The following is a 19,979-nucleotide window of genomic DNA, read 5'->3' as shown; positions in this document are numbered from 1 at the left end:
CCAAGTCTCCTGTTTGAAACTAACAGATTTTCCTGAGCACTGGATGCTGTTTACCTCTCCACCATCAAGATCCATAGCCACCTAGATTGCAAGTGACAGACACAGAATGGAGAGAGAAGGAAATGCTACCACTTCAGAGAGAGATGCTGTGTGCAAGGGAAACACAACTTGAGGCACCAATAGGGAAGGACTTGGGGACAGAGGACATAGCATGCATGCAGAACCAGGTTTCAGATAGGCTCAGAACCCCAGCTGGAACCATTGCCCAGCCTCGGCTCTGCCCTTGCTCTGGTACTATTGCTGACCCAAATTATTCCTGTAGTAAATCTTGGGTGACCAATTCTCACCTAGCCCATGGATCCCAGGAACATTACCAGGACTTCTGGCCCTTCTTTGGGCAGAACAGATGAGAAAAATTGTCCTGGTGGCAGGGCACTGCATATTCCACATTATAAAAACATATTTGTACTTTATTGTAAAAAGGGATACACACACACGTTAATAGTGTCATATAAACAGCTGATGCAGGACTCGGGTCCGCTACAGAGAGGAGATGATGGAGAGCAAAGCATCAGCACCATAAGTCTGAGACAAGATTGACCAGAGAAGCGAGAGTGAACTTTGAAATGACTGCCTGCCTTTGTTTACTTACCTATATAATCGGCTGGATAAAGAGGAGATGAAAGACACATCTTTAAGATGCTAAACTACTGTCTTAGATTGTTAGCTGTCTGAATAAAACAGTCAAAAGATTCCATGTCTGTTTCTATGCATGTGATGGACAGTACCACTCAAACCCACAGCACCCAGGGAATGGCCTTGGCTTCACCACTAGTTAAGGGGTGAGGGGGCCTGGTAGTTTTTTAGGGACATCACTCAGCCTGTAGGCACACTTGGAGTAGTCCAGTCTGGCATATGTCACCTGGGTGAGAGCTTCGGACCTCGGCTGGCCTGGTGCACAGGTGCCAGAAGTTAAACAGCATCTCAGGTCCACCCTCTGCGACGTCTCGTAGCCCGGAAGTGGACAAACGAGAGGCGACCAATCAGAACCAAGCTTCTGGGCGTGCCTCCCACCAGCCCCTAACTGGGTTGGGGGAAAACTTCCGGTCGGGGCGAGCGGGTTTCCGGCGACGCGGCGAATGGCCTCTGTCAGGGCCGCGGTCGGGGCCTCGCTCGCGGTTGCCCGAACCCGGCCACGGTGCGTCGGTCTCGCGCTTCCGTCGTCCGCGCCCCGGTCCGCCTGGGCTGCAGCCATGGAGCCCACGCCGCGTTGGCTGGCAGGGCTGCGCTTTGACAACCGCGCCCTGCGTGCGCTGCCGGTGGAGACGCCGCCGCCCGGGCCGGAGGACTCCCTGGCCACCCCGCGGCCGGTGCCCGGAGCCTGCTTCAGCCGTGCGCGGCCGGCCCCGCTGCGGCGGCCGCGCCTGGTGGCGCTGTCAGAGCCCGCGCTGGCCTTGCTGGGGCTCGAGGCCAGCGAGGAGGCCGAGGTCGAGGCCGAGGCTGCGCTCTTCTTCAGCGGCAATGCGCTGCTGCCGGGCACCGAGCCCGCCGCGCACTGCTACTGTGGACACCAGTTCGGTCAGTTCGCTGGGCAGTTGGGCGACGGCGCCGCCATGTACCTGGGCGAGGTGTGCACAGCGGCCGGCGAGCGCTGGGAGCTGCAGCTCAAAGGCGCCGGCCCCACGCCCTTCTCCAGGTGCGGAACTCCCGGAGAACTTCCCGGAGGCGACACCCTTCTGCGCGCGTGGGTGAATAGGGAAGGTCCCCAGTGGCGCTTTCGCCCGGGTAGGGACAGCCGTACGCCCAAACTCCATGAAGGGTTAGAACCTAGGTGGAGGAAGACAAAGAAGCTGGCAGGGAAGGGCCGAGTGTCAAGAACGAGCTTACTTTCTGGCTGACACTCATAGAGATCTCTCTCCATCTGCCAATTCTGTCAGGTGGAGGGGACACACCTCTAATGGCTGTCCGATGTGTTTTCAGAAACACACCGCGGACTTTGGAGCCAGTTCCCCGAATGATACTGTTTGCTGAACATCCTGCCCAGAGTCTAGTTTTCAGAAGCAATGCACTGGGCTGGTATCCAGACCTATTATCTGGAACCATACTTAAGCAGTATGCTTCCTCAACTTGCCCAGCCTCTAGCAGACTCTATGCACTGTCTAGAGACTGTGGGCACAATCCGTTCTTATACCCACCTTCTCTGTGACCATTCTCCCAAGCCTGTCAGTTCTAACCGTGCGTGCGCACATATACATACACACACGAGTGGATAGTTCTTGCTTTCCAGTGGAGAGTACCACAAGTGTCCAAGACAGTCTTGGATCCAAAACCATACAGGCCCAAAGGAACAACTCTTCCTCCTCCTCCTCCTCCCCCGTTTTTTTTTTGTACAGTGGGTTTTGCCTGCATGTGTGAGAGAGTTGGGTCCCCTGGAACAGGAGTTACAATTGTGAGCTGCCGTGTGGGTGCTGAGAATTGAACCTGGGTTCTATGGAAGAGTAGTCAGTGCTCTTAACCACTGACCCATCTCTCTAGCCCCAAGGAACTCTTTAAAAAAAAAAAAAAAAAAAAACAGAAGGGGGCATCAAATCCTGTTACAGATGGTTGTGAGCCATCATGTGGTTGCTGGGAATTGAACTCAGGACCTCTGGAAGAGCAGCCAGTGCTGAGCCACATCTCCAGCCCAAGGAGCTCTTCTTAATTGAGTACTGCCACCCAGGTACAGACAGGTCTTAGGGGCTCTGCTCCTGTTTTTCGCTATATGATTTATATAGGTTAGATGCTTGTTAGATGACTAAGAAACAGGAAATTGGGCTTTTATGGTTTCTCACTACATCTGCCTCTCATCCTTTCTTCCACCAGTCACTAACATGCTGACCATCCCCCAATGCCAAGCGGTCTTCATCTCTCAAAATAGTGGTTTCTTCCTCATCTTCCCACCCCCAAGCCAGATTTATGGTCTCACTGGCACCCTGCTGCTCACCTGGACCAACCTTCTCAGAAGCTCTTAGAAATACACGGCAGATGTATATTCCAGGGCTCCTCAGCTCCTCATTTTGTGAGCAGCTTTAAACTGCATTTTGATAATTCATGTTCACCAGTTACCAAAGGGCTGGAGACCCTTGGTGTCAGGATAATTTGATATTGATTTTTTTTTTTTTTTTTTGGACAGGGTTTCTCTGTGTAGTCCTGGCTGTCTTGGAACTCACTCTGTAGACCAGGCTGGCCTCGAACTCAGAAATCTGCCTACCTCTGCCTCCCAAATGCTGGGATTAAAGGCTTGCACCACCACTGCCCGGCAGAAAGGCTTTCTTATATTTAAATATCTTGATGCTAAGAATCAAACCCAGAGTCTCATGTGTCCTAGGCTACTACCGAGCCACATATTCAGCCATGAAAGGTGCTTTTTAAAAACATTTCCTGTGCATCCGTGAGTTGCCTGCATATGTGTCTGTGTGAGGATGTCAGATCCCCTGCATATGTGTCTGTGTGAGGATGTCAGATCCCCTGGAACTGGAGTTGTAGTTCTGAGCTACCATGTGGGTGCTAGGAATTGAACCTGGCCAGTGCTCTTAACCGCTGAGCCATCTTCTCCAGCCCAAGTGGTGCTTTTCATACTTGATTTACGTATAGTTGGTATTTCCACGCCTGAGGTCAGCTGTTTCCATGAAGTCAGGGATCCCTTTGACCCTTGCTTAGGTCTCATCCTTGTGTGTCAGGGTTTCTCATCTCAACACTGCCAAGACTTGAGGCTAAGGTTGGAGGTGGTTGTAGGGTCGGGGCTTCTAGAGCCCTGAGATGGGTGAGTGGCTTCTGCTCTTAACTAGACTCCAACCAGGTTAGCATAGACTATGTTGTGCTTTCTTTGAGACAGGGTCTTATCTTACTACAGAACCATAGTTGTCCTTGAACTTGCAGAGATCCATCTACCTCTGCCTCCCAAGTGCTGGAATTGAGCACACATGCCTCCACACCAAGCTTGTTCTTCAGCTTTTGATCCTTCTGTCTTCCATGCACTAAGATTACCGGGCCATATATAAACAGTATGTTTGATCAGTTTGGTCCGTTCCAGGCAAGGTCCTCTATTGGTTTAGGTACCTAAGGCATTACTCCGAGGAGGAGGGGCTGTCGATGCAGCCTGCCCAGGTAGCCACTGTGCTGGGCATCCAGTACTATACTATATTCTGCTAAAAACAAAACAGGCCCAGTGTATAGGAAGAGTTCAAGTACAAAAACTACCCATAAACTGTAGCTTTCTTGCCTCATTTTGTTCTCTAGGTTCCTGTGACTGGTGGCCCAGACCCTACTGAGTCTGCTGGCCAGATACAGGCATGTGGCTGTGTAGTTTTGTTTCCTTTAGGGGTGTGACATGTGCAGCATGTCAGCAACTGCGTGTCACAGCACTCCCCACTATGTTCCCCTCGGGGACTGGCACAGCCTGAGTCCTGTGAGAACCGTTAACAGCTTACTCATGAGCTTGTGCCTCTGTAGCTGCAGTTTTCGGTTTCCCATGACAACGGGCAGTGCTGGTGGGTAGTGTGCATTAATTACTGTAGGGATGTTTTTGTAACACCTGTGAGGACAAAACTGCAGCCTTGAAGGTGGCTGAGGGGGCACTGAGGGGGGACAGGGGAGGTGTCTCTTCACCTAGCTTTAGTCATATGACAGCTACCCCAAAGCTCTTGGGAAGCTTGGTTCAGAATAACCTCCGCCTTAGCGGCTCCTTGGCCTGTGTTTGATTTCAGACAAGCTGATGGTCGCAAAGTCCTGCGGTCAAGCATCCGTGAGTTCCTGTGCAGCGAAGCCATGTTTCACCTGGGAATCCCCACCACCAGGGCCGGGGCCTGCGTCACATCTGAGTCTACAGTGATGCGAGACGTGTTCTATGATGGTAATCCAAAATATGAAAAGTGCACGGTTGTGTTGCGTATAGCTCCCACTTTCATAAGGTAATGCTGGGGTCCATTAGGCCTATCTACATGCACTTGCTCCTAGAGCATACGAGATCCATGCTTGTGCAGCCAGGTTGACCCAGCTCCTGAACAAGCAAGAGCTCCCGGCTGTGGTCAGGACTCGGCCCCAGATGCTTCTCAATGCAGTGCCTGACTCATTAGTCCAGTCCTTTCTGCAGATGCCTGTCTTGCCTTCACCTGAGCTTGGTGTCCAGCCGGCAGGGACTGTGTGAACAAGGAGGTGGCTGGTGTGATCTTAGGATTCTCCATCTTATTGTGCCCAGGCTAGTCAGTCATCAGCACTCAGCACACACGGCCCCTGCTGGCCTCTGGCTTTTTCTGGCCTCAGTGAGGATGGAAAGGGGTCAAAGATGGTAACTGCTGCACTGTAGAGGCCCATTCCCCTGACTTAGCTGGCTTTAGAGTAGAGGTCATCCTGTGCCTTGGACAGTGGTGATAGATAGCACCACTGCCCTCTGCCCACCAATTGCGAGCATCAACCCAGCTACAATTTTTAAAAAATGTCAGCTGGGTATGGTGGCGCACACCATTAGTCCTGGCACTCAGGAGGCAGAGGCAGATAGATCTCTGAATTTGAGGCCAGCCTGGTCTATAGATTGAGTTTAAGAACATCCAGGGATATAGAGAAACCCTGTCTCAAAATTTTTAAAACATAAAAAAATTTAAAGCCGGGCAGTGGTGGCACACACCTTTAATTCCAGCACTCAGGAGGCAGAGGCAGGCGGATTTCTGAGTTCGAGGCCAGCCTGGTCTACAAAGTGAGTTCCAGGACAGCCAGGGCTACACAGAGCAACCCTGTCTCGAAAAAACAAAAATGTAAAACGGCTCCATACATGACTGGCGTCCTTGTGGGACACCAACTGACTGGCACTGGCACGCGTACATACTTTCTGAGTAGACTACCCCTGGCTGTCCTCACAATATGTGGGGTACACACAATCCTGTGTGGAGTTGGAGCTGGCAAAGTAGACAGTCATGGTGGTTTCTTGGCCTGATGAGTCTCCAGCATCTGGGAGCTAGAGGCTGACAGTTGGCCAGATTGAGTCCTGCCTGTCACTCAGATCTGGCAGTACTCTGGCTGTGTGCTGCTGTGTCTCCATAGCGTGCTCTCCCATTGTGTGGCTCCACAGCCTTGTGGCCATGGTGGTTTTTCTTGTTCTCACAAGGTATGATCCATTGAACACTGGGATCTTTCCTACAGATTCGGCTCCTTTGAAATTTTTAAGCCTCCTGATGAGCACACAGGGCGTGCAGGCCCCAGCGTGGGACGAGATGATATCCGAGTCCAGATGCTTGACTATGTCATCAGCTCTTTCTACCCTGAGATCCAGGCTGCCCATTCCTGCGACACGGACAACATACAGAGGAACGCGGCCTTTTTCAGAGAGGTAGGCAGAGTGGCCATCTGGTGTCTTTGTCCTCTTGTGCTCCTTGCTCCTTTATCTAGGTCCCATCATCTCCCACAGCCTCGAGAACTGGGCAGCCTGCAAGTGCTTAGAGGATTTGTTTTGAGACAGTTTTTCTTAGTAGCATTGGCTAGCCTGGAACTTCTATATGTACACCAAAGATCTGCCTGCCTCCTGAGTGTTGGGATGAAAGCTGTGCACCACCACATCCCATACACCAGGGCATTTTGATGATGTGACATTAAGACACCTGGTGCCCAGTACACCTACAAGACCCAGGAGAAGTAGCTTGTCTTGGAAGGAAGGACACATGGGCAGAAGCACCGGTGAATGCGGATTCCTACTGCATGGGTCAGTGACCTCAACCCAGCACACTCACCTGGCATCTCAACATGGGGGAACAGATGTGGACTCCCCCAGCAAAGGCTAGCCATGGCCCCGTTTCTGTGTCAATTGTTTTTTCATACACATCATTGCTGCTGGTTAGCAGAATATTCCAAGCACATGTCCAAGAGGTCACACATGGGGCCACACCAGGTTACTCTTATTTCCCACCTCTGGCCCACGTGCTGGGGGTGTGGTGACATAGCCACAGAGCAGGAGGAGCTATGAGGCTGAGCTGTATGCTCTCAACACAGAAACAGATGGGTGATCTGGTCAGCATACATTGTCCCTTTAAGTTTCTGCTTTTTGACCATGCTACCTGTTCCCTGGGAGCCCTGTGCTCCTTATGAGGCGAGGCACAGAAGACCACTTGCTTGGGCACTGGGAGCTATGATTCAGTCCTGCACTTGGGGCTCCTGTTCTCCAGGCTACACTGGAGCCTTATTATGTTCAGGGGCTGCCTCTGGTTGGGTCACTGGATGAGCAGTTTGTAGCATTACCCTATAGCCCCCAGAATGGAGCTAGAATAGCAGGTTTTAGGAAATACCATTCTGGACTGTGATGTTTCCCCCAGTGTTGTTATCAGGTCTTCCTGGGACTCAGACTGTGTTGCTGATTTTTATCGTTAACCCAAAATTGGTAGTGTTTAAAAGAATACGTGGTGGAAATGGCACTTAAGCCCATAGAAACCAACTCACCCAAAACATACTCTGAAACAGTGGTAAAGGGATTACAAAGACCCTGCACTGAGAACCACTTACAGAAAGTCCACTGGCATCAGGAGAGGCACTGGGGTGTTCTGGCATGAGTAAGGGCAGATGGGCATCAACCAGAGTCTGCTTTGCTCTAGGTGACACGGCGAACAGCACGGATGGTGGCCGAATGGCAGTGTGTTGGCTTTTGCCATGGCGTGCTCAACACTGACAACATGAGCATTGTGGGGCTCACTATCGACTATGGACCCTTTGGCTTCCTGGACAGGTAACCCCCCCACCCCCCCCCCGCCCAGGTTGTAAGTGATGGGACCTTCTGCTTGTTGGCCACCTAGGAACTGGTCCCTGTGAGGGAGAGGACCAGGGAACAGTGTGGTCTGTATGGTGCTTTTCTTTCTCTCTCTCTCTCTCATTTTATATTTATGAGTACACTATAGCTGTCCTCAGACACACCAGAAGAGGGCATCGGATCCCATCATAGATAGTATGAGCCACCATGTGGTTGCTGGGAATTGAACTCAGGACCTCTGGAAGAGCAGACAGTGCTCTTACCCACTGAGCTCTCTCCAACCCCTCATGTCTCTTAATGTTTCATTCTCTCAGTGGTCAACCAACCCTACAAGTAGAAATCAAGTTTGTTTTATTACATAATCCAGGCTAGCCTTGAACTTGTGAGACTCTTGCCTCAGGCCCCTGAATTGATAAGTTTATAGGAGCATGCCACCACCATACTTAGCCTCTCTGGAGTGTTTTGAACAAAAGGTGGCATTTTAGCTAGTTAGAACAAGTTCCTCCCTTGCCAGCCTCTAAGTGGACTAAAGGGTAGGGGCTGGAGTGGAGCAGAGGGGGCTCTATCTGGCCTAAGGCAGTCTGAGTCTCAAGCAGTTTCCTCCCTGGCCTTGAGGCAGAACAGATTGTAAATAGGGAGAAGAAGGCCACTCTAAATCTTCTTGGCTTGAGCCCAAGGGCCATGCAGAGCAAGAATGGTGTTGCCACAGGCAAGGTCATCAGTCTTGCCAGTAGCCTGCCTTCTCTCCGTGTCTCCTTTTTTTTTTTTTTTTTTTTGGGGGGGGGGATGACACAGGCTTTTATTCATGGAGCATTTGCTTGTGTTCTAACAGCCCCATGAGGTTAGCACCTTTAGTTTCAATAGGGGAAACTGAGACTCAGAGAAGCAAAGTAGCCTCCCTCATCCTCCCTCTGTCTGTCCTTCTCTTCTTTCTTTCCGAAGGCAGGATCCCATGTAACCCAGACTGACCTAGATCTGGCTATGCAGCCAAAGATAACTTTGAATTTGTGATTCCTGCCTCCTGAGTGCTGGGTTACAGGCCAGAGCCACCATGCCCAGTTTTATGTGGATCAAACCTAGGACTTCATGAATTCTCTGGAAACACTCTACCGACTCAGCTACATTACCATCCCCCCACCCCCTGCCTAGTAATTTACCATTCAGCACCCATAGATTGGGCCGAGGTTTTCCGCCAAGATCCAAGGGCATCGGGGAAGACCACCTCTTACTTCCTCTAACAATGACAGTATTTGGGGTCGGTCACACAATGGCCCTGATGAAGTTCAAATCCAGATGTATTTCCAAATCCTCTCTTTGGTTCAGCAGACAATCCTAGCTCAGAGTTGAGTTGGGCTGTGCCCCTGTCGTTGCTGGACTTTCCCCATCTCAACCTCTTTAGGAAATGTCTGGTGCCAGCACCTCCCGTGTCTCCTCTTATAGCATTTCTCTGTATGGCAGGTACGACCCTGACCATATATGTAATGCCTCTGACAATGCTGGGCGCTACACATACAGTAAGCAGCCCCAGGTATGCAAGTGGAATCTGCAGAAACTAGCGGAAGCATTGGAGCCAGAACTGCCACTTGCGCTGGCTGAGGCCATTCTAAAAGAGGAGTTTGACCCTGAGTTCCAAAGGCACTACCTACAGAAGATGCGCAAAAAGCTGGGCCTTATTCGGGTGGAGAAGGAAGAAGATGGGACACTTGTGGCCAAACTTCTGGAGACCATGCATCTGACTGGTAAGCCACAACCCTGTCACTGTGGGAAAATACTTAGTGTTCTCCAAACTCAGTGGCACTGAAGGCAGTCCCGATTCCCAAACTGACATTCTGTCTGCTCTCACTACTCTCCATCTACCTCCCTGGTACCCCCGCTCTGATTTCTGTGAATTTGACCACTCCAGGGACCTCAGTAGAGGAACTCCATGGACTCGTGACTGGCTTATTTCATTCCACAGACGATCCCTGGGTTCTTCCATGTTGCAGCATGTGTCTGAACTTACCTCCATTTTTAATGCTGACTATCTAGTTGTATAGTAATGACCCCTCAGGGCTCGTTAGCTATTACATATAGTGCTGCTTTGAACATGTGTACAGTTATTGGCTTGGTGCGAGTCCCTGCTTTCAGTTCTTACAGCATAGTTTACTAGGTCACTGTTTAGCTTATCTCTGACAGCTCTGGTTTCCACACTGGATTGAGTAGAAGCAGCTGAGCATCTGCTTTGTTCCTGACTAGACTTAGAACTGCAGACTTGTCTGGAGACAGTCTAGCCCAGGCTGGCCTCCAACTGGTGCTCTTCTAGGTCTTCTAGCAGCCTCCTGAAGGCTGGGATTACATGCCCAGCTTGTTTTCTGCCTGTGTTAGCATAACCGCCTCAGCTTCTTGTTTTTGAGATTGAGTCTCTAGGTGGCTTTGGTTGTTCTAGAACTCAGCGTATACCAGACTGGCGTTGAGCTCAGAGATCTGCCTGTTGCTGGTATTAAGGGCATGTGCCCCACACACTACCTCAGCCTCGCTAGCTACTATTTGCATGGATTGTTTTTATCTTTTCATTTTCAACACACTCAGACCTAAAGCAGGCATTTTATAGACAGCAGTAAGGCTGAATTGCCCATCTGTCAACCAGCCTCTCCATTGCAGGGGCACAGAATTCATTTTCAACAAGTTTGTCTTCTGCAAGCCTTTTGTTTTGTTTTGAAGAGACCAGTTTGGCCTTGAAACTCAAGATCCACCTGCCTCTGCTGCCCAAGTCCTGCAGTTAAAGGGGATCACCACCACCACCGCTAAAAAAAATGAGGCTGGGCTGTAGTGGCACATGCCTCTAATCTCAGCTCTTGGGAGGCAGGAGCAGATCTCTGTAAGTTTGAGGTCATCTTGGTCTACAAAGTGAGTTCCAGGACAATCAGGTCTGCAGAAAGAAACCCTGTCTTAAGAAACCAAAAGGGGGAAAAAAAAGCATTGTGTAGGCTGGGCGTGGTGGCGCACACCTGTAATCCCAGCACTCGGAAGGCAGAGGCAGGTGGATTTCTGAGTTCGAGACCAGCCTGGTCAACAAAGTGAGTTCAGAACAGCCACGGCTACAGAGAAACCCTGTCTTGAAAAAAACTTCACTGTGTGCACGCTACAGTGTACATTGTAGAGGTGTAGAAGCAGGACACTTTGCAAAAACTCCGTTCTTTCATGCTATGGGTCTCCGAGATGAAGCCTGAGCCAGCATGAGTGGCAGCAAGCACCACTATCCATTAAGCAAACTCACCAGCCCGCATTTTGCACTTTTATATATTGCTCAAGAGCTGCAGTGAGGATTGTTGCTAGGTCAAGCTAATAGCCACAGTGTATCAGGCACATCTATGCCCGGACCAGAGGCAGGCACTGTGACTGAGGGTCCAGTGCTAGCCTTGTTTTTTGTGTCAATCCATTTTTCAGGTGACCTACAAAGGACTGGTAACAGATGTATAGAGCCTAAGGAAATGGGCTGGGGGAGTAACGGGGCCCAGCGTGTGCCTCCCGGGCACTGAGCAGCTCGTTTTTTAGGTGCTGACTTCACTAACACCTTCTGTGTTCTGAGCTCCTTCCCGGCTGACCTGTCGGACTCAGCAGAGTTCCTGAGCAGGCTGACCTCCCAGTGCGCCTCTCTGGAAGAACTAAGGCTCGCCTTCAGACCGCAGATGGATCCCCGGTAAGTACAACCTCAGAATTAGTTTTCAGAAGGGGAGCAGCAGGGAGGCTACAGAGTGCTTCCCGAGTGCACTGGGGGCCTGGCAGCCGCACCGCTCCTGGGCATGAAATGCAGTGAGGTGGCATTTCTGCACCACTGAGGACCAGGACACTAACTAGAAGAAAGCAGGACATAGGTGGACTGGACTGGAGATGCCAAGCAGACAGGCCTTCCCATGCTATCCTACAGGGTGTGCACACTATGCAGCGTGCTGCATTCAGCTAGGAAGAGATATGGCAAATGGTGGCTTACGGGCTTTCAAGTAACAACCCAGAGGCTGGTTATGAAAAAGGAGTTTAGTGGGGAAAGGAGCAGTAACCATCAAGAGGAAATGGCACTTAAGATCTGTAGAAACACCCGGGACAGATGGCCCCCTGGGTGGGGGTGTAGCAATTTGGAAGTTGCCTCAGCACCTGAGCTACTTCCCATGCCACCCTCCTTACAGGCAGCTCTCTATGATGCTGATGCTTGCACAGTCGAACCCACAGCTCTTTGCACTCATTGGTACTCAAGCCAATGTCACAAAGGAGCTAGAACGTGTGGAGCATCAGTCACGGCTAGAACAGCTGAGCCCCTCTGACCTGCAGAGCAAGAACAGAGACCACTGGGAAGCCTGGCTACAGGAATACAGGTAGGCAGTTCCCAGGGTCATTTGTACTGGCATCTTGACACAATGGCCACCTTAGAAGGGGCTGCAGATGGCCCTGAATTGGGGGCATGGAATTCTTAGTTGGAAAAACCAGCTAGGATTTTGATTCCAGAGACCGTCTCGACAAGGAGAAGGAGGGTGTTGGAGACACTGCTGCCTGGCAGGCAGAACGTGTACGCGTCATGCGTGCCAACAACCCCAAGTACGTCCTAAGGAACTATATTGCACAGAAAGCCATTGAAGCTGCTGAAAATGGAGACTTTTCAGAGGCAAGCACACACTACCTGTTATCCCTTCCTCTCATGGATATGTCGTTAAATAAGCTGCTCACCGAGTTCCTCTCACCTGTTCTCTAGGTGCGGCGTGTCCTGAAGCTGCTAGAGTCTCCTTACCACAGTGAAGAAGAGGCCACAGGCCCTGAAGCAGTGGCAAGGAGCACTGAGGAGCAATCTTCCTACAGTAGCAGGCCACCCCTCTGGGCAGCAGAACTCTGTGTAACATGATCCTCATAAAGGCCTCGGTGTCCTCCACTTGTCTGGAGTCTCCCGAGGCCTCCCCAGTGCTGCTGAGTTGCTGAGACCACTGGGATGCCTGTCCTCGGTCTCTCCATGACGGCAGAGGTCTCCAGTCAAAACCTGACCCATCTCTGTCTGATACTACCTTAGCAGTACTGCCCTGGCCTAACATTCAACATGCCCTCAGCACACAGTGCTTCATGCTAGGATATCAGTCTCATGTTTGTAAGTAATGCAAACAGGCCTAAATAAGTAAGCCTTGTGGCCCGTTTGTGCATTTTGCCCCAAAGGGCTGGGCGTCACACCTGTTGAATCTCCTGGCCTCTAAATAAAGCAGCTTCTTCAGGTCTATCTCTGGTCACTGCCTGGGCCTAGCCCCATCCAGGTAAACTGGGAATGCAGCCATGATCTGTCTGTCCTCAGGAGTCCTGGTAGTAGTTGTTGAAGTTGATGCGAAGCAGAAAGTCTTCCAGGTGGGGCTGATAGCCTCGGTTCACCAGCTTGGTCACTACTAGAAAGGCATCCAACTCTTAGGCTCCTGCCCGCCCTGGGCCTGGCCACCCCAGCAGCTCAGCTCAAAAGAAGGGCTTACCTTTGAAGAGGAAGTGGGAGTAGTACTTGAAGGTGCTGTAGGACTGCTGCATGAGGGGGAAGTTGGGGTGCTCGGCACCACGGGGGCCAGTGGCCGGGCCCCAGTTCTGAGAGATGAGCTGGCTTCGGAACTTGAGCACCAGGCTGAAGATGCTATGGATGATGTTCATGACTGGCGCTGCCTTCTCTGTCAGTAGGCCCCTGGTGGAGGGTAGAGCTGCTGGTATCTGCCCAGCCTGACCAGGGCACACCCAAGCCCAGGTGCCTGCCTGCCTGCCTCACCTGAAAACAGCCCTGTGCAGGTACTCGGCATGGGCCCGCTGAATCTCCTCTAGGTCACCCACCACAGCTAGACGGGCTCTGAACTCACACCAGCTGACATGCAGGATCTGGTTAGCAATGTAGCCCTGGATGACCTTCACAAAGTGCTGCATCTCATGCTTGAACAGCTGCAGCTGTCGGAACTGCACTGAGCCAGCCGTGTGGCTCACGAGGGCTGGGAAAGAACAAAGAGCTTAGCGGCAGCCTGAAGCCACACACATAGGACAGACGTGGGCCAGGCCTCACCTGTGCGCTTGAGGTGGAAGCAGATGTCTTTGAGTGTCCACATCATGAGCTTCAGCTGCAGCAGAAAGGAAAAGATGCCACTGTACTTGTTCAGGCAGCTCTCCGTGATAACAATGTTGAGGGGCCAGTCGACCTGTTCAGGAAGCCCTACTTAGTACATACAGCTTTCGGATACACCTCCCCTATACACCGTGGCAGGACACTGCTGACCTTGTACCTGAGCTCCAGGCAGCTCAGCACATCTGGGGCATTTGGGGCAAACACCTCAGGCAGGTACTTGAGAGCAAAAGACAGGTTGGAAGCATGCGGGGTGTCCCCGTGGAGGCTGTACTGCAGGGCCTTGCTCAGGATGCTGTTAAGGACCAGTGGGTTGAGCAGCTCTCCAGGCGTCTGCCCAGCCCCTAGCTAAGGAAGTCAAGAGAAAAAGGTTCAAGGAGCCCCAGGTTTGTGACCTGCCCCTCCCTACTTGCCCAGCAGCCCAAGTTCTGCCAGAGCAGCACCGTGTCACCATATTGCTAGGGACATGTTTGGGTGGGCCCGAGGCCAGCAGCCACCTGCATCCTACCCACAACACCTCTACTGGGCAGCCTGAGTCCAGCTGCATATCTTAGAGCTACCTTCTCAAAGAGCAAGTCACTAAGGGACTGAGCGAACTCTCCATCTTCCATCAGCAGGAAATGGCGCAGTGCCTCAAAGTGTGTCTCCAGGTGCAGCTCCACAAAGAAGTAGTCAACTGCGGCTTTGCTGACCAGGCTGACACTGGGGAGGGAGAGCTGGGGTTAGGGGGCAGGGCAGGCAGGAGAGGAATGGCAGGCTGCTGCAGTCGGGCGGGTGGAGGCACTCACTGGGCAGCCAGAGGCGCCATAAGGGAACGCTTCATAAGCACAGGCAACGTCAGCAGCTCGCTCAGCTGCACTGCACTCTCGTCTATTGCTGACTGAACTTGGGGGTCAACAGGGAAAGCAAAGGCCCGGGGAAGCATGTGGTGGACCAGGTGAGCAACAGGAGGTTCTGCTGTGGGAAACAAAACAGACTTGCTGAAGTTTAGGGATACCGCCCAGAGCACCCACAAGCTCCACTGTAACTGGCCCACTCACACATGGAATCATAGCTGTCCGGGTACTGCTCCAGGTGGTACAATTTTGTGAGGTCTGTCAAATAGGCTTGCTCCTTGCCCCAGCGTCTGGCCTCAGCTTCTGTGTTTGATACCTCATCACTAGGACCTGGGCTGCTGGGGACAGCTGTGTCTTCCTAAAAAGAGGCCAACCTCAAAGAACTGCATCCTTACACAGTACACAACTCTGCCCCCACCCCATTTTGCTTGTGCTAAAAAGGAAATGGGCATATGGAAACCCCATGGGGTGGCGTTCCATGCACACTCCTGACCTGTGAGCTTGAAGGCAAACATGGAGAAAGGTCTTCAGCATCCCTACTTCTCCCTGGACCTAAATAAACAGAAAATAATGGGTAGGAGGGCCATTAGTATCCAATGCCTGCTTGAGAAGACCTAGTGAGACTGGCCCAGAGAACCCCTCCAGTCCCCAACCCCACCCCAGCAGCAACTTGATCCAGGCTGACAGACAAGGATCACAAAGGACAGTGTGCCACTGCCTTTCCAGAATGCCACAGTCCCACCCTGACCAGCACCGCCCACTCTGACCTTTCTCTTCAGGGATGCCACTTTCCAGCATGCTAGGCTCAGCCACAAGGGTCTCGGTCTGTAGGCTACCTTCCTCTGTTCTGCCAGAGCCAGAACACACAGTAGGCTTCGTTTCTTCAGGTAGCTGTGGCCCACATTCTAGAGCAGGGCTCTGTGCTTCCACACCAAGCACTGCCTCAGACACATGAGCAGGGGGACACTGATGGGGCTTGAGGTCAGCCTCAGCTTCTGGCAAGGGCTCCTCCAGAATCAAGGGAGGCTGGGCACATCCACGTTGCTGAAGATCCATATCTGATACATTTTCCCCAATCCTAATACTGGCCTCTGACACATGCCCGTGGACATTCCACCGCGGCCGAGCAGGAGTCACGTCTGATACATTCTCCCCTACCTTGATGCTGGCATCTGACACATGCCCATGGACATTCCACCGTGGCCGAGAAGGAGTCACGTCTGATACATTCTCCCCTACCTTGATGCTGGCATCTGACACATGCCCGTGGACATTCCACCGTGGCCGAGAAGGAGTCACGTCTGATACATTCTCCCCTACCTTGATGCTGGCATCTGACACATGTCCATGAATGTTCCACCGTGGCCGAGAAGGAGCCACATCTGACACATTCTCCCCTATCTTAATGCTAGCCTCTGATACATGTCCGTGGACATTCCACCGTGGCCTAGAAGGAGCCACTTCGGCCATATTCTCCCCAACTCCAATGCTGGCCTCTGACACATGGCCATGGACATTCCACCGTGGCCGAGGAAGAGCCACATCTGACATATAATCCCCCACCTTGATGTTGGCATCTGACACGTGTCTGGAAATGCTAAGTTGCTGACAAGGAGCCATTCCAGAAGCATGGCTCTCTGTAGAGACAGTAGTCTCTGACATGTGTTCAAGGAGCTGGTCCACAGGCTGGAGGCTCCCCTCCACAGGAGTGGCATGACTGAGTGGATGTGGGCAAGGCAAAGTCTCTTGTATATCATGGATACAAGAATCTACTTTTGTGGGCACATCCCCCAGTAGATGCTGTTTGTCACTGTCCACACTATTCTGAACATCCTGGAAGGGTCCTGGTGAGAGGGAGGTAGCCATAGCTGGCCTCAGTATGGTATTGAAATCATACTCTGACTGGGTAGGCTGGGGGCCCCCTGCTGTGAGTGCCGCTGGCCCAGGGGTTACAGGGGATAGGTCTGAGCAGATGGTCTGCAGAGCCACCTCTAAAAAGGGAGCGCCACTGTTCTCCATAGGCTGTTCCTCTTCAGAGTCCATGGGCAGAAAGTCTGTGATGCTGAGACCAGTCGAGAATGGCCCAGCTCCAGAATCATCAGCTCCCTCTGCGGCAGACTTGGGGACTGAGGGTGTCGATGCACACGGTAGGCTTGAACAATCCCAATGCAGCTCTGTGGACCCCGGATCACAGCTATGGCCTTCCCCTGCATGCTCAGGACCTGGAGATGTGACCTGAAACACATATCGAATCCCTCCAGTCATTCAACCCCGACTCCCCAGGGTGAGCTCAGTAACAGCAGCTGACACCTACTGAGTGCAGAGACCCAGCAGGACCCCATGCTCCCACTGGAGCTTATTACCTGAGAGCCTGTGGATGGGAACACACTCGGCAGCTCCTGGGGCTGCTGAGCCTCCATGTCTCTCAGCATCTCCTGAAATTCAAACCAACAGGAAGAGAGAGAGAGAGAGAGAGAGAGAGAGAAGCTCTGTGGAGAGAGCAGCAGGGCCAGCACACACCGCTGGCACCTTTACACAGCACCACCCACCCATCACATATGCCACTGCCCTGCTGCCCACTCACACCGTCCAGGTCTGGCTGGAAGCCTGAGCCACAGCAAGTGCCATCTGTCCCCTTATGCAACAGGATGACAGGGTATGTAACTAGGTGCAAGGGCTGGCAGCTAACACTACAGCCATACCTGAATGCACTTCTGGTCTTCTAGGAGAAAACGAAGTCGTGCGCTTTCCAGTCGATGCCTTTGGATTCTCCACAGAGCCTTCTGCTCTCGACGAGCTGCCTCTGCAGACAACTTGCTATAATGGTCAACCAGCGCCTGCCTGAAGCCACATGCAGAGAGGACATGGTCACTACAACCTCTCCAAGCAGACTCCCTCCCCAGACTCCTGTCCCCCACCTTCCCACAACAGACTGGGGGTGGGGGTTACTGCCCACAGGCTGAAAGGCTCTAATGGACAGATGCCCACATGGGACTTGGCAACTGTCTGTTGAACAAACAAAGAAAAATGTACATTATGCCCTGGGACAAGAGAATAAACAGTGGCTAAGGGCCAGCCCTCTCCAACCAGGCTCCATTTTCTTTACGGGAAGTAGACATCTCCCCATTCTCCAAGTTCAAACTGAAGAGAACTGGAGACTGACAAAAAAAAAAAAAAAAAAAAAAAAAGCAAAACCCAGGGATTCCGAGCCTCTAACTACTGGGCATCTAAGCCCAGTCTTCAATTTGTCGAGCCACAACCCAAAAACATGGCTCTCTATGCCTGGTTTTCCTCTTAAGAGAATAGAGCATCTACTCACATGTGTGTGCACATATCTAGCACATGCAAGAGGCAAACCCATTTGCTCTGTAAATATTATCTAAGGCTGGAACAGTTGAACTCCCAAGAACATCATGCACGATGTAGCCAGTCCCCCCTGTAAAGGCCTTCCACGGAAACAATGAGCCTGTTTCTAGGACAAGCTAACGGTGCAAAGAGGAAACAGACTCAAGAACCAGGCCAGCTTAGTGACCATTGCTCTGCGAGGCCGGGAACAGGTTTGGAATAGAAAGCAAAGCAAAGGTGTTTAAGATGAGCAGAGCAGGCACCTGTAATCCCAGCACTAGGAAGGCTGAGACAGGAGGACTGCGGGCCACACAGCAACATCTTGGGGCTGTAGCTCAGTGGTAGAGTGCTTACTTGCATTACAAGGTCCAAAGTTGGCACCATAGCATATAAAAATATTACTACACACTAATAATAAATAACATTAGCAGACAGTCAGGACATCAAATACACTGTATGTATTAGGACTGGATCCCAGAGCACAACCTAAGAGCTCTAACCCCTTAGCTCAGGACAGCATCCTGGTCTAGCAGACTAGTCTTTCTGCCTTGACATATGTCTGATTTTTCAGATTAAAAACTAAAATAACAAGTTAGGGATGTTGCTCACTGGTAGAGCACTTGCCTAGCAACATTGGGACAGTAAAATGACCATCACTAGGTTTAAACCAGCACCACGGAACCTGCAGCCATACAGCCCTACCTGGCCTTCCTCTCCAGCTCTTCCTCTAGGGCCTTTAGCCTCTTCTCCCGGTCACGGAGCTCACGGGCATAGCTGAAGTCATCATCTAGCTCTTCTTGTCTGGCTGCCAGGCGTCGCTACACAACACACACAGTCTCACTGCCAAATCAAATCAAGGACTCCAGGAGCCAGAACCACCCAGAGCCCAGACCACCCACCTCCTGATCCTTCACAAACTGTTCCTTCAGTCGCTGAAACTGCTCTCGCTTCCGGGTGTCCAGAGCAATCTGTTCTGCCATCTGCCGGTCTTCAGGAGAAGGTGAGAGGCATAAGTGGTGAAGAGCCCAGCACAGGCCCCAGCACAGAGAGGAAAGACCTGGACCTGCACTTACCACTCAGCTCACTCAGGACCCTGGACGCGGCTTCCCGGGCATGGACAATTAGTTCTTGTTTTGCAATTTCCATACGTAATTCCTAAAGACAATAAACAAATCATCTTAACACCCTGTCCCTTCCCCTAGGATAGTGTGGAGACAACTGGCTATCCAAAACAACATGCTTCTGGTCAGTGTTAACAGATACACTTCCCAAAACCACAGAATGTTCACAGCTGATGATGCTTCAACCACAGGATAGGAGGACAGAGAGACCTCTGGCTTAAGAGTGACAGGAAGTGACTGTGTACCCACAGATAAATGAAGGGCTCATGAGCATTCCTGCTCCTCAATCTGTCCTTGCCTGGGTCTCTCCTGATGCCCATTAGACACCAAGCCAAGACAAAGTTGTTGAGATTGGCCCTGGCCAGTCACTAATCTCTCCTCCTGGAGTCTACTGCAGCATTAGGGTGCTGCTTCTAGGCACACACTCAGTATTTGTAAATGCTACTCAGGTAGAGGAATTTTAGGCCTTGCTGCCCAGAATTTCCAAATGTTGGTAAAACCTGGAGTGCAGGCAAGGTTACCCACCTAAAAAAAGAAACCTGTCATCAGATTTGTTCCGATTTTCCTTGACACACACCAAGCAGCTTGGGTGTCCTAAGCTAGACCTATTACCAGGACAGAAACACCAGAAAAGACACTGTGCCTGACTGCCCACACCCTGTCCACTCTGCCTGACTGCCCACATCCAGTACTTCTTGCTCCTCAGTCTGCCTGACAGCTGTCCACATGGGCCCACCCCTGGGGTAAGGGAGCTCCATCAGCCCAGACCCTCCGAAGTGAAGGGAAAGTAAAAGTACAGAGAAAGCCCAAAGCCC

At 51.7% G+C, this 19,979-nt stretch overlaps 2 protein-coding genes across 3 annotated transcripts in view; one reads left to right on the top strand and one right to left on the bottom strand.

Annotated features, from left to right (window-relative positions):
• Positions 1-1,113: 1,113 nt before the first annotated feature.
• Positions 1,114-12,998, top strand: Selenoo (selenoprotein O). The gene is made up of 9 exons (XM_021183056.3): positions 1,114-1,696; positions 4,746-4,949; positions 6,175-6,361; positions 7,614-7,744; positions 9,224-9,504; positions 11,300-11,444; positions 11,929-12,114; positions 12,245-12,401; positions 12,489-12,998. The coding sequence occupies exons 1-9, from the start codon at positions 1,140-1,142 to the stop codon at positions 12,642-12,644; spliced, it is 2,004 nt and encodes a 667-aa protein (XP_021038715.2). The 5' UTR covers positions 1,114-1,139; the 3' UTR covers positions 12,645-12,998.
• Tubgcp6 (tubulin gamma complex component 6) overlaps positions 11,762-19,979 on the bottom strand; it is a 24,371-nt gene continuing 16,153 nt past the window's right edge. Inside the window, exons 11-25 of one of the 2 annotated variants that reach the window (XM_021183055.3) lie at positions 19,117-19,198; positions 18,943-19,031; positions 18,746-18,861; positions 17,401-17,539; positions 17,062-17,133; positions 15,466-16,933; positions 15,192-15,250; positions 14,903-15,056; positions 14,651-14,819; positions 14,423-14,564; positions 14,016-14,210; positions 13,806-13,938; positions 13,521-13,734; positions 13,240-13,439; positions 11,762-13,158 (exon numbers count right to left, since the gene is read on the bottom strand). In XM_021183055.3, coding sequence (XP_021038714.1) covers positions 13,067-13,158; positions 13,240-13,439; positions 13,521-13,734; positions 13,806-13,938; positions 14,016-14,210; positions 14,423-14,564; positions 14,651-14,819; positions 14,903-15,056; positions 15,192-15,250; positions 15,466-16,933; positions 17,062-17,133; positions 17,401-17,539; positions 18,746-18,861; positions 18,943-19,031; positions 19,117-19,198 — 3,324 coding nt within the window. In that variant the 3' untranslated portion in view covers positions 11,762-13,066. Of the gene's footprint in view, positions 13,159-13,239; positions 13,440-13,520; positions 13,735-13,805; positions 13,939-14,015; positions 14,211-14,422; positions 14,565-14,650; positions 14,820-14,902; positions 15,057-15,191; positions 15,251-15,465; positions 16,934-17,061; positions 17,134-17,400; positions 17,540-18,745; positions 18,862-18,942; positions 19,032-19,116; positions 19,199-19,979 lie in introns of those variants that run through there. The other variant, XR_015045656.1, reaches the window with a different exon arrangement.

Source organism: Mus caroli, unplaced genomic scaffold, assembly GCF_978045245.1.
Source record: "Mus caroli unplaced genomic scaffold, Mus_caroli_1 scaffold_16, whole genome shotgun sequence".
NCBI lineage: Eukaryota > Metazoa > Chordata > Mammalia > Rodentia > Muridae > Mus > Mus caroli.
Note: the sequence above shows the minus strand (reverse complement) of the source record. Positions and strands in the feature narration are given on the sequence as shown.